The sequence below is a fragment of the Molossus molossus genome, unplaced genomic scaffold, assembly GCF_014108415.1.
Source record: "Molossus molossus isolate mMolMol1 unplaced genomic scaffold, mMolMol1.p scaffold_m16_p_11, whole genome shotgun sequence".
Classification (NCBI taxonomy): domain Eukaryota; kingdom Metazoa; phylum Chordata; class Mammalia; order Chiroptera; family Molossidae; genus Molossus; species Molossus molossus.
In genome coordinates, this window is record NW_023425346.1 from 10,771,143 (window position 1) to 10,784,343 (window position 13,201).

The 13,201-nt window shown below is 42.7% G+C and overlaps 1 protein-coding gene across 1 annotated transcript in view; it reads right to left on the reverse strand.

Moving 5' to 3' along the window:
• Nucleotides 1–3,832: 3,832 nt before the first annotated feature.
• The window catches only part of MARCO (macrophage receptor with collagenous structure), a 55,580-nt gene continuing 46,211 nt past the window's right edge, over nt 3,833–13,201 (reverse strand). The window contains exons 15-16 of the mRNA XM_036254801.1: nt 5,351–5,527; nt 3,833–3,963 (exon numbers count right to left, since the gene is read on the reverse strand). Coding sequence (XP_036110694.1) covers nt 3,833–3,963; nt 5,351–5,527 — 308 coding nt within the window. The remainder of the gene's footprint in view (nt 3,964–5,350; nt 5,528–13,201) is intronic.

Below are 13,201 nucleotides of genomic sequence, written 5' to 3' on the forward strand. Positions count from 1 at the left end.
GACGGGAGGGTGGCAGCAACTCTGTGTCTTCATCTAACTGCCAGACAGACCTGGGTTTGAATCCCCCTCTGCCTCTTACTGGCTGTGTGCCCTCAGTCAGGTTAACCCCATCAGGTGGCTAGTGCTGTATGACAACCCCCCAAAGCCTGGTGGCTTTAAGCTGCAGCCACGTGGCCACTCTTGCATTTATGGGTTGGTTGGGCCATTAGTTCTTCTGATACGGGCCTGGCTTGACCAGTGTCAGCTGTAGCCAGATGATAGGCATGGCCTCAGGGGCCACACCGCTCCTCACTCCACATGCCCACTCATCCTCTGGAGGGCCGGCCCAGCCTGATGCCATAATGTGGCAGGAATTCCAAGAGAGAGAGAAGGGGCGGTCAACCTGGCTTCTAATAAGCACGACAAAGTCACAGTGTAAAGGCCATGAACAGAAGGGTGGAAATCGAAGCCAGCAGGCCACATTACTTAACCTGTTTGTGACTCAGTTTGCTAGTTTATAAGATGGGAATATTCGCTTGTATCCTGGGATGCTCTAGTGCTCTGTGTTCTTTGGGGGGTGGTCAGTCAGGTGCGGCCACAGGAGAGGTGTGGGAAAACAAGGGTGATTATGCTCTCAGGTCCTCCAGAGACAGGGTCACTGCAGCCGAGAAGGGAGCACACAAAGGAAGCGACAGGAAGCAGGCTCAGCCTAGCAGGCTGGGAGTGGAGACAGCGAGGATTCGCAGGCAAGGGCCTTGATCAGGGGTCAGCTGGAGTAACAAGCAAACGGTACAAGGGGATTTCACGGGTGCCTTTGAATGTCACTAGGTCATAGTCATGGGAGGGTAGAGAGGGGAAACTGTGGCAGGGCCCACCTTCTCGCCCTGGTCACCTGGTCCCTTGGCCGGTAATCATAGCCTGTTCATGGAGATGTTGAGGCAGCAGGAGGACACAAACTCTAAAAAAAAAATATTTAAAACAACACATCTCGTAAATCATGGGCCTATTATTTTGTTTTGAAAGCTAATCTCAGCCTGGCCGGTGTGGCTCAGTGGTTGAGCGTCGACCCATACACCAAGAAGTCTCTGGTTCAATTCCTGGTCAGGGCACATGCCCAGGTTGTGGGCCAAATCCCCAGTGGGGGGCATGCAGGAGGCAGCCAATCGATGTTCTCTCTCATCAATGTTTTATTTCTCTCTCCCTCACCCTTCTCTCTAAAATCAATAAAGAAAAAAATTTTAAAAGAAAACTAACCTTAGACAACGTAAAAGGCAAAGGATCAGATTTGCCTTTGTGAAACCATTTCTTCATATATGAAAACTGTTGTTGTGATCTTGAGTCAAAACAATCGGAGTACAGGGAATGGCAAGGACGCGCCTCCCGACTGCGAAGTGATCCCAGAGCAGAGAAACTGTGTGCTCTGCTCAGCATCCTCATGTGTGCAGGGCGTCCATCAGAAACACTCAGAAAGAGCCCATTGTGTATGTGACATTGCACGGGAGAAGCTGCATGAACAAAGGACTAGATGCAACAGAGAGGAATGAAACATTAAGGTTGCTGGAGGACTGTGTGATTGTCAGGGTCACTTCCTTATAAACCACAGTCATGAATCTGGCCCACTGCCTAAGGAACTGGGGAGCCATTGAAGGCATTAGACAGGGAGTAGCATAGTTAGCTTAGTCATTTCTAAAGATTTCTCAGGCTGCTGTGTGGTAAACGAATGGGTGGTTAGTGGAGTGTGCTGGAGGGAAGAGTCTAATTAGGAGATGTTCCAACCATCCAGGCCGTTGATGCTGTGGCCTGGGCCACTGTGGTGGCAAAGATGGGGAGAACTGGGTGGACTGGAGAGAGATTTGGGAGGTAGAATTAGTGGGACTTGGTGTCCGGTGGATGAGGGGCAACAGAGGGGAGGCATGGCATTTGACACTTAATTTTTATCTTGGACAATGGATGGAGGGAGCCACGGGCTGAGATGGGGAACGCAGGAAGGGCAGATGATGAATCAGGCTTTAGCTGCCCGGCCTGTGAGGTACCCACGTGGAGGCAGTTGGTATGCAGACTGGTAGGACCGGAGCTCAGGAGACAGGTCTGCACCTCATTGCAGCTCAGAGATAGGAACCAATGCCCTGAAGGGGCAGTGTTGGGTGGGGCTGAGCCACAGCCTTGCTATGGTGGCATGAATAGTTCATTCTCTGCAAGGATTTTTACTATTCTGTGCCTATAAACTATTTTTGTTCCTCTAAAAAGTGTGTGTGTGTGTGTGTGTGTGTGTGTGTGTGAGAGGGGGGAGGGATGGGGGCTTTCGACATGCCCATCCTGTTGACTCAGGTCAGACCTCCTTTACTTAAGTACATGATCAAGTCAGCCAGGCCTGGCTTTGGATAAGCTAAATGGAAAAAATAGAAAATTGTTTCTGCTTTCAACTCTATTTTCATGGCGCTGATGTATCTAAAGAGGTTCAGGTAGTCAGCTTTGAGATTCAAATGAGAGAGATGACTTCTCTGTTTCAGACAGTACATGTTCTTTCCTCCCTTGGGCAAAAAGTCCCCAAAATTTATTGGGAGATAAAGAACAGGCAACAAGATTTGAGAGCTAAGAGGTGCTGATAAGACACTTTGGTTACACATTTTCAAAATATTATCCCAGAACCCCTGATATGGCTTAAAACATCTTGTTGGCATTTTAAGTCCTCCCTGACCTACCATTCCCAAATCTCAACCTGCCAGAAAAAGGTGCATCATTACAGAGGTTTCTGCCAAATTAAAACAGCCAGCTTTCAAGCCCCGCTCCCTGCAGAGGCTCCCCTGTCTGTCCCCCTGCAGCTCTGACACACTTGTTTTGGAATTGTGCGCCTGCAGTCCCTGAAAGTGCAGTGGCTTCTGGGAGGTTGGCCAAGCTCCCAAGGGAAACCGCTCGCTCCAGAGCTTTGGCCACTCCATCTTCCAGCCCTTCCACTGCTCCGTCCTGGCTTCTACCCTTGGTGTTACCATTCACAAGGGACTCCCAGCAGTTTTCCTAATGCCCCGAAGCTGAGCAACTCCTGGGTCAAGTGTGAATGATGATACATCAGAGTCGCATCCCAGGCATCTCTCTCTCCCAAATTCAACATTCCCCTGAACCACTTACAGCACCTAGGGGAAGGGAGGGGGAGATGTCATTGCACCCAGAGAGAGTGTGTACCACAGGGGAAGAATGAAAAGGGAGCCAGAAGCCAAATTTCTCAGAGAGGGTGAGCTGCTCTACCTTCTTGGTTTAATTCAGCCGCTCATTGAGCAAATATTACCGAGCCCCTATACCGATAGGGATGGGTAAAACAGACCAAAGTCCCTGACTTCTGAAGCTCACATCCTAGTGAGAGCTCATCTTCATGTTTAAAGGTACAAATTCCTATTTATCATGCAACATGGTGCCAACTACATGCCAACCTGTTCATTTGCTGGAGGAAAGTTCCAGTGCTGGAGGGAGTACTCACTGTGAGAGATGCTGCCTGAGTGATTCAAGGGATGGTCACCACGAATTGTGACTACAGGTGATCTTCACTTTCTGCATCACATTTAGATCCCCCTGCACCCCCTCCCCAGCTATAAGTTGGAACCCCACTGTCCCTGTGTACAGGGACATGTGAGAACTCAATGCAATGTTTCCTGTATTGAGTGGACACATCAAGAAAGGATGGGAGGTACAAACTAGTGATTTTAGCCATGGCCAATGAAATTGCCAGGTAGCACTTAGAGTTTTATTAATGACCCCACTGCCAGGGAACCCTTCAGAGAGCACTGCCTTCTTCCAGGTGGGTTGAGTGTCTATGCCTGCAGGCACCTTGGAAGCAGAGCAGCCTGAGGGTTCAGGCAGGTCAGCTGCACTCCACACCAGCGTCCTCATTGTGGTTGCAATTGTGACTGCCCCAATTACTCTTGTTGCAGTTCCACAGGGATGTCTCTGTCCCTCGACATGAAACATCATCCAGCCAGATGGTCCCAGAGCCTAGATAGAGAGACAGCAAGGAGGGAAAGGAGAGTGGGATTAGGCTCAAAGCTGAGTGGCCCGCTGGTGGCTGAGGCTCCCTCTGGGGTACACCGTCAGTTTCTCTCACACCCACTCAGGCCCAAGGTGCTGGCGGCTGGACTATTCTCTTTTAACGACTCTGTCTCTGTTGTGCTTTCTATCCTTTTTGACAAAAGTCTCATCCAAGTATTTATTTATTTTTATTATTTTTAAAAAATATTTTGAGTTTTTAGGGAGAGAAAGAGATAGAAACATCAATGTAAGAGAGCAACATCCATCCACTGCCTCCTCCACGCCTCCTACTGGGTATCAAGCCTGCAACCTGGGCATGTGCTCTTACTGGGAATCACCCAGGACCTTTCAGTCCATGGAGCAATGCTCAATCCACTGAGCCACGCTGGCTGGGCTCATCCAAGTATTTCATACTAATCCACGAACTATTTGCAATCTCCTCCTGGGTCCCCCAGCATTCTTCTCTTCCGCTAACTCACTGCGGTGGGTCCATGCTCCGCCCAAGCATTCGCCTTCCTCAAACTCTCTTTCTTCTGATACGATTGATTTCAGACCAATAGCTCAGAGAAAAACAGTTAGATTATCTGATTACAGAAATTTACACCACAGTGTGACAACCTATATGAGGAAAATGTGTATTTTAAAGTTGTTTTATAATCCAATGGGACTCAGATTAAAAAAGAGTTATGCACTTTGGGGAGGAGTAAGGGCAGAAAGGCTTGGGGGTGGAGCAGGAGACAAGGCCCTAGAGTGCCTGCCAGGCCAGCTCTTATGGCTGAAGAAATGGTCTCAGCCTGCAGACTTAACTCCTTTATTGAAAGTTTGAACCTTTTGCTGAAAGATACTCTAGCACCCTAAATGACCTTAGGAAGTCCATGCTCTGATTTGCTTTCTTTTGCTTTGCACCTTCTCCTTCTCCTTCCTGATGATCACAGTGTGAGCAGTCCAGGCCTCTGGCTTCCAGGTGGCCGGAACAAACTCCCGTGCCTGCCCTGGAGCTGCTCTCTGCTCTCGAAGTGCCAGGCCCTCAGCTGTCCTCCAGACAGTCAGAGCTCCCAAACACTCTCAGCCAGGCTGCACTCTGGCTCAAGGGTGGACAGACACTGACCCAGGCCAGGCCAGTGGGAGCCCCAACCAAGCCTTTGCTATCACTCTTGGGGAAGAAAGGTCACACTTCTAAGGCTGCCATGCTGCAAGGATGTAAGCTTAGGGCCCTGAGCTGTAGACCTTTTCAGTTGCTTGAACAAATCCTTTTCATTTAACCCAAATGACACCAAGTCACTTGCAACTGAAGGAAGAGAAAGCCCATGTTAATTCCTCAAGGAAAGAGCCTGGTGGTGGAGCACTCACTTACCAGGTTGCATATTGAAAAGGGCCCTTCCCGCAGTGTAACCAAGCATGCGGCAAAAGACAGTGGCGTCCGAATTGTCCCAGCCATCATCGCAGATTGTCCCCCAGATACCGCTGTAATGAATTTCAGCTCGGCCTCGCTTTGCAGAGCCGACAATCCTGACAGCTGACATCAAGTCACCTGGGTGAAACACACGTGGGAGAGGTGAGGGAGGCAGCCTAGGCTTTGTGTGAATGGAAGAACTGCTTGGGTGTGTGTGGGCTGGCTGGGAGCCCATGGACAGTAATGAGGGCTGTATCAGCAGTGTGCGCTTCCCACTGAGAGAGCTTTTTTTTTTTTAATTTTATTTATTTATTTATTTTTCAAATTCATATAAGCTTTAATAGGAGAAAGTTACATACACGGGCAAAGCAGCTGCTCCCAGTAGGGGCAGCCAGCAAGAATCCACACCCCTCCCAGGACAGAGTTACTTTCTAAAGGGGGGTAAATACAGGGGTTAATAGTAAAACCAGATGGCAGGTAGTTTTGTAGACTTCTAGAGAGAACAACGCATCGCTGAGTTAAAAGAAAAGTTAAAAGATAACATCAGGCGGTTATCACACTCTATACATTTGTTACTTTCCTTCCTGGGAGCATGACATTTGTAATCTTTGGGCAGAATTCTGGTTTTCAGGACAGTCAGCCAACTGTGAGGTTACAGAGAGTTAAACAGTCACAATGCAATAGGCACAGAGAGTTCAACATCTCCCAGATGCCTTTGCTGAGGGAGCCATATTGCATCTCTAAAGTGAGCTCCCCTACAAATACTGAGGTCCTTTCTGCCTTTTGATTGTATTAACATTTAAAAAAATTTTTTAACTTATTTTTATTGTTGAATGTATTTCAGATGTTCCTTCTTTTTCCCCTATTGGCCTTCTCCCCCCACTCTCACACCCTCCTGCCTTCCCCCACATTGTTGTCTGTGTCCATTGGTTATGCATATATGAATATAAGTTTTTTGGTTTATTTTTTCCCACCTTCCACCCCTCTTCCCTTTGAGGTATCCCAGTCTAACAACCAATTTGTACTTCTTAATCCTTTCATCTTTTTCACTCATTCTCCCCAAACACCTCCCATCTGGCAACCAACAAAATGTTCTCTGTATCTATGAGAATGTTTCTGTTCTGCTTGTTCATTTTGTAGATTCAATTGTTGATAGATATGTATTTATTGCCATTTTATTGTTCATATTTTTGTTCCTCTCCTTCAAGAAGACCCTTCAACATTTCATATAATACTGGTTTGGTGGTGATAAACTCCTTTAGCTTTTTCTTGTCTGGGAAACTCTTTATAAGGCCATTGATTCTAAATGACAGCTTTGCAGGACAGAGTAATCTTGGTTGTAGGTTCTTGCTTTTCATCCCTCTGTATATTTCTTGCCACTCCCTTCTGGCCTTTCTTTTGAGAAATCAGCCGACAATCTTATGGGAACTCCCTTGTAGGTAACTAACTGCTTTTCTCTTGCTGCTTTTAAGATTCTCTCCTTGTCTTGAACCTTTTGCATTTTGATGATGATGTGTCTTGGTTTCTTAGGGTTCATCTTGTTTGGGATGCTCTGTGCTTCCTGGACTTATATGTCTGTTTTCTTCACTAAGTTAGGGAAGTTTTCTGTCATTATTGTTTTAAATAGTTTTTCAATTTCTTATTCTCTCTCTTCTCCTTCTGGCACCCCAAAGATGCAAATGTTGGTATGCTTGAAGTTGTCCAGGAGGTTCCTTACACTACCCTTATTTTTTTGGATTCTTTTTTCTTTTTGCTATTCTGATTGGGTGTTTTTTGCTTGCTTATATTCTAAATTGATGGTTTGCTTCTTGGCTTTACCTACTCTACTATTGAATTTGTGTAAATTATTCTTTATTTCAGTTAGTGCCTCCTTCATTTCTGACTGTGCATCCTTCATTTCTGACTGGTCCTTTTTTATGCCTTTGAGGCCCTCACTGAGTTTATTGAAATTCTCACTAAGTTCATTGAGCATCCTTATAACAGAACTCTGCATCTGTTAGGTTGCTTATCTCCATTTTGCTTAGTTCTTTTCCTGGAGTTTTGTTCTGTTCTTTCATTTGGCACCTGTTTCCTTGTCTCCTCATTTTGACTGCCTTTCCTTGTTTGTTTCTATGTATTAGGTAGAGTTGCTATGTCTCCTGTGCTTCCTAGTGTGGCCTGTTGTAGTAGGTGTCCTGTAGGGTCCAGTGGCACTGCCTTCCTGATCTCCCAGCTGGTCCCTCGAGGTGTACACCTCATGTAGACTTTACACCCTTCTGCTGTAATTGAGTCTTGTTGTACTGTTGGCACATCAATGAGAAAGTTTTACTTAGGCTGATCAGCTGCAAGGACTGGCTGTGCCCACTATCCACCGACCTCTGACTACCTTGGATGATCAGCTGTGCAGGGGCCCACCACAAAGTGCAAGACTTACTTCAGCAAGGCTCTGGTACCCACTGAGTCTGCTCATTGAGTGTCACTTGTGGAGGTGGTTGAGTAGCAGTGGAAAGCGGGATTTTTTTTTTAAGCACCAAATCAGCTACAGCCACTCACCTTGGGCTCTGGCAGAGGGAGGAAAGACTAGACTGGAACTGAGCTCCTACCTCAGGAGAGACCTGAGAGCTGAATGGGAGGGCACCAGGGATTTTGTACTGAATCACTCCCTCACAGGACAGTAGCCATATTACTCAAAGAGCCCCTTCCCAGACATCCAGGGAGAAGTAACAGCCATGGCCACTCTGGTAGAATTCAACACCACCAGGCCAAGCCAGAGAAATGCAAATTGAAGCTCATTAACATCCAAAGTCTGATAGTGAGCAATTGCCCCACCCAATGGAAATCCTCTTATAGCTGAAGGACTTTTCATTCAGCTGAGGGCTACAAACTCAGGCTCGTCAAGTATCTGAGACTAATAGTCTCCAGGCAAAAGGCCAGAGGATAACTGAATCTTTCCTTCACTTGAAAATCTACCCAGGAAAGTATAAGGCTTGACCATAGTGTTTAACGTGGGTCCCCCCACACTCTTCTAAACCCAGTAGAGGGAGCCATAATCAGCAGAACACCAACACCCACAGGAAAAACCTGGCAGGGTCCAAAATCCACAGAAACAGCCAAAATGGTGAAATAAAGAAACAAATCCCAAATAAAAGAGCAAAATAATTTGATAGGAGAAGAAATAAATAAAATGGAATTGAGCAAGATATCAAAGGGAAAGTTCAGAGTAATAATCAGAAGGAAACTCAGTAGTATGAATAACAATATAGAAGCATTGAAAACCAACCAATTGGAAATGAAGAATGACATAGAAAAAATAAAGAACACATTGAAAGAAATAACCAGCAAAGTAGAAGAAATGGAGGAACAAATCAGGGAATTAGAAGACAGGGTAGAAAAACATAACTCAATCAGAAAACCAAAAAGAAAAAACAATTAGAAAACAGAAAGACAGCCTAAGAGAAATGTGGGACAACGTGAACCATAACAACACCCACATCATAGGTATGCCAGAAGAAGAAAAGAGGCAAGGGTTAGATAATATATTTGAAAAAATAGTGACAGAAAATTTCCCTAACTTGATGAAGAAAGAAGCCATTCAAGTTCAAGAAGCACAGAGAGCCCCAAGTAAGAAGAACCCAAAGAGGCCCACGCCAAGACACATAATAATTAAAATGCCAAAAGTTAAAGACAAAGAGAGAATCCTAAAGGCAGCAAGAGATAAGTAACAGGTTACATATAAAGGAACTCCCATTAAACTATCAGCTCACTTCTCAACAGAAACAGTACAGGCCAGAAGGAAATGACAAGAAGTAATCAAGGTAATAAAAAACAAGGATCTGAATTCAAGACTACTCTATCCAGCAAGGCTATCATTCAAAATAGAAGGTGAAGTAAAGAGCTTCTCAGACAAAAACAGGCTAAGGGAATAAATTAGCACCAAACCAGCACTCCAAGAAATGTTCAAAGGACTGCTATGACAAGCAGAAGAAATAGAAAGAGAAGCTTAACCATAATAAAAAATGGCAATAAATAAGTTTTATCAATAATAACCTTAAATATAAATGGATTAAATGCTATGATCAAAAGACACAGAGTAGCTAAATGGATAAGAAAGCATAACTCATATATATGTTGTATACAAGAGACCCATCTCACAACAAATGACTCACATAAGTTGAAAGTGAAGGGATGGAAAAAAATTTGCCAAGGAAACGAAAAGGAAAAAAAGCTAGGGTAGCAATACTCATGTGTGATAAAATGGACTTCAAAATGAAGGCCATAACTAGAGACAAAGAAGGCCACTACATAATATTGAAAGGATCTATTCAACAGGAAGATATAATCTTGCTAAACATATATGGACCCGATACAGGAGCACCAAAATACATTTAAAAACGTCTGGAGGACTTCAAAAGAGAAATCGACAGCAATACAATCATAGCAAGGGACATCAACGCCCCACTGACATCACTGGGTAGATCCTCTAGACAAAAAATTAACAAGGACACAGAATCTCTAGGTGATACACTAGATCAAATGGATTTGATAGATATCTACAGAGAATTATACCCCCAAACTACAGAATTCACATTCTTCTCAAGTGCATATGGGACATTCTCAAAAATAGACCACATGTTAGGACACAAACTAAGTCTCTACAAGTTCAAGAAGATTAAAGTCATATCCGGCATCTTCTCAGATCAAAATGGTATAAAACTAGAAATCAATTACAACAAAAACATGCAAAAATATTTAAGCACATGGAGGCTAATATAGCATGTTATTAAACAATGAATGTGTTACCAAGGAGATTAAAAAAGAAATTAAAACTTCCTGGAAACCAATGAAAATGAACACACAACAGCACAAAATCTATGGGATGCAGCAATAGCAGTCCTGAGAGGGAAGATCATAGCACTACAGGCCTACCTCAAGAAATAATTAAAATTTCTAATTGACTTTCTAGCCCTAAACTTAAAGAACTAGAAAGTAAACAAAAAGAAAAATCCAGAGCAGGTAGAAGGAAGGAAATAGTAAAGGGCAGAGCAGAAATAAACAACATAGAAACTAAAAAACAAAAACAAAAACCAATTCAAAAGAGCTGGTTCTTTGAAAAGATAAACAATATTGATGTACCCTTACCCAGAGTCAACAACAACAACAAAAAGAGATGACCCAAATAAATAAAACCAGAAACAAAAGAGGATAAGTAATTGACACCACAGAAATACAAAGGATCATTAAAAAATGCAATCAATAATTATACACCAACAAATTGGGCAATCTAGGTGAAATGGACAAATTTGTAGAAATACATGGTCTCCCAAAACTGAACCGGGAAGAGATAGAAAACTTGAACAGACCAGTAATAACTAAGGAAATTGAAGATGTAATCAAGAAACTCCTGGCAAACATAAGCCCAGGTCTGGACAGCTTCACAGGGGAGTTTTTCCAAACAATTCAAAGAAGATCTAACACCCATTCTCCTCAAACTTTTCCATAAATCCAAGAAGACGGGAGACTTCCAAATTCATTTTATGAGGCCAGCATAATTCTAATTCCAAAACCAGATATACTACAAAGAAAGAAAACTTCAGGCCAACATCCCTGATGAACATAGATGCCAAAATCCTGAACAAAATATTAGCAAATTGGATCCAGCAATACATCAAAAAAATTATTCACCATGACCAAGTGGGATTCATCCCAGGAATGCAAGGCCAGTACAATATTCACAAATCAATAAATGTGATACACTACATAAACAAAATGAAAGATAAAAAACCATATGATCATATCAATACATGCTGAGAAAGCATTTGACAAAATCCAGACACCATTTCTGATAAAAACACTCAGCAATGTAGGAATAGAGGGATCATATCTCAACATAATAAAGGCCATTTTTTAAAAACCTACAGCCAACATCATACTCAATGGGAAAAAACTAAAAGCATTTCCATTAAGAACAGGAACAAGACAGGGATGCTTACTTTAGCCATTTGTATTTAAAATAGTACTGGAAATCTTAGCCACAACAATTACACAATAAGAAAAATGAAAGGGATGCTAAGTGGAAAGGAGAAACTGAAACTGTCATTATTTCCATGATATTGTACAAAGAAAACCCTAAAGACTCCATAAAAAATCTACTAGAGCCCCACCAGTGTGGCTCAGTGGGTGAATGTTGACCCAAGAGGTCATGGATTCAATTCCCAGTTAGAGCACATGCCCAGGTTGTGGTCCTCATCCCCAGTGGGGGGCAGGCAGGAGGTGGCCAACTGATGTTCTCTCTCATAAATGTTTCTATCTCTCCTTCCCCCTCCCTTCCTCTCTCTCTCTCTCTCTCTAATATCAATAAAGAAAAGAAATCTACTAGAACTGATAAATAAGATTGGAAAAGTAGTAAGATACAAAATGAACATCAAGAAATAGATGCCATTCTTATACACCAATAATGAACTCACAGAAAGAGAAACTAAAACAACAATCCCATTTACCATTGCCATTGCAATAAAAAAAAAAAAAAAAAACTAAGATACCTAGGAATAAACTTAACCAAAGAAGTAAGTGACCTGTTCTCAGAAAACCATAGGACATTGAAAAAAGAAAAAGAGGAAGATATAGAAAAAAGTGGAAGCATATACCTTCTTCACAGATTGGAAGAATTAACATCATTAAAATGTCCATAATACCCGAAGCAATCTATAGATTCAATGCAATCCCTATTACAATACCAACATATTTCATGAAACTAGACCAAATACTGCAAAAGTTTGTTTGGAACCAAAAAAGACCTCAAATAGCCACAGCAATCTTGAAAAAAGAGAACAAAGTAGGAGGGATCACAATATCAGATATCAACTTATACTACAAAGCCACTGTAATCAAAACAGTCTGGTACTAGCACAAGAACAGGCATATAGATAAATGGAACAGAACAGAGAACCCAGAAATTGACCCAAGACATTATGCTCAATTAATATTTGACAAAGATGGCAAGAACATACAATGGAGTAAAAAAAAAGCCTCTTTAATAAATGATGTTGGGAAAATTGGACAGCTACATGCAAAAAAATGAAGCTAGACCACCAACTTATACCATACACAAGAATAAACTCAAATGGATAAAAGATTTAAATGTGACTCGTGAATCCATAAAAGTCCTAGAAAAAAATGTAGGCAACACAATTTCAGACATCACACACAGCAGAATTTTCATTAATACAACACCCAAGGCAAGAGAAACAAAGGGAAAAATTAATACATGGGACTATGTCAAACTAAAAAGCTTCTGCACAGCAAAAAAAAAAACCCCAAAAAACATGCATCAAAATGGAAAGGGAACCCACTGTATAGGAGAGCATAATTGCCAACGATACATCAGATAAGGGGTTAATTTCCAAAATATATAGAGTACTCATACAACTCAACAAAAGGAAGACAAAGAACCCAATTAAAAAATGGGCAGAGGACCTAAATAGACACCTCTCTAAACAGGACACATAAATGGCCAAAAGACATACGAAAAATGCTCAATGTCACTAATCACCATAGAGATGCAAATTAAAATGACTATGAGGTATCACTTCACACCTGCCAGAACGACTGCCATCAATGAATCATCAACCAACACTGCTGGTGGGAATGTACACTGGTGCAGCCACTATGGAAAACAATATGGTGCTTCCTCAAAAAATTAAGAATTGAACTGCCCTTTGACCCAGTGATCCCACTTCTAGGAATATATCCTAAGAAGCCTGAAACACCTATCAGAAAGAATATATTTACCTCTATGTTCATAGCAGCACTATTTACAATTGCTAAGATCTAGAA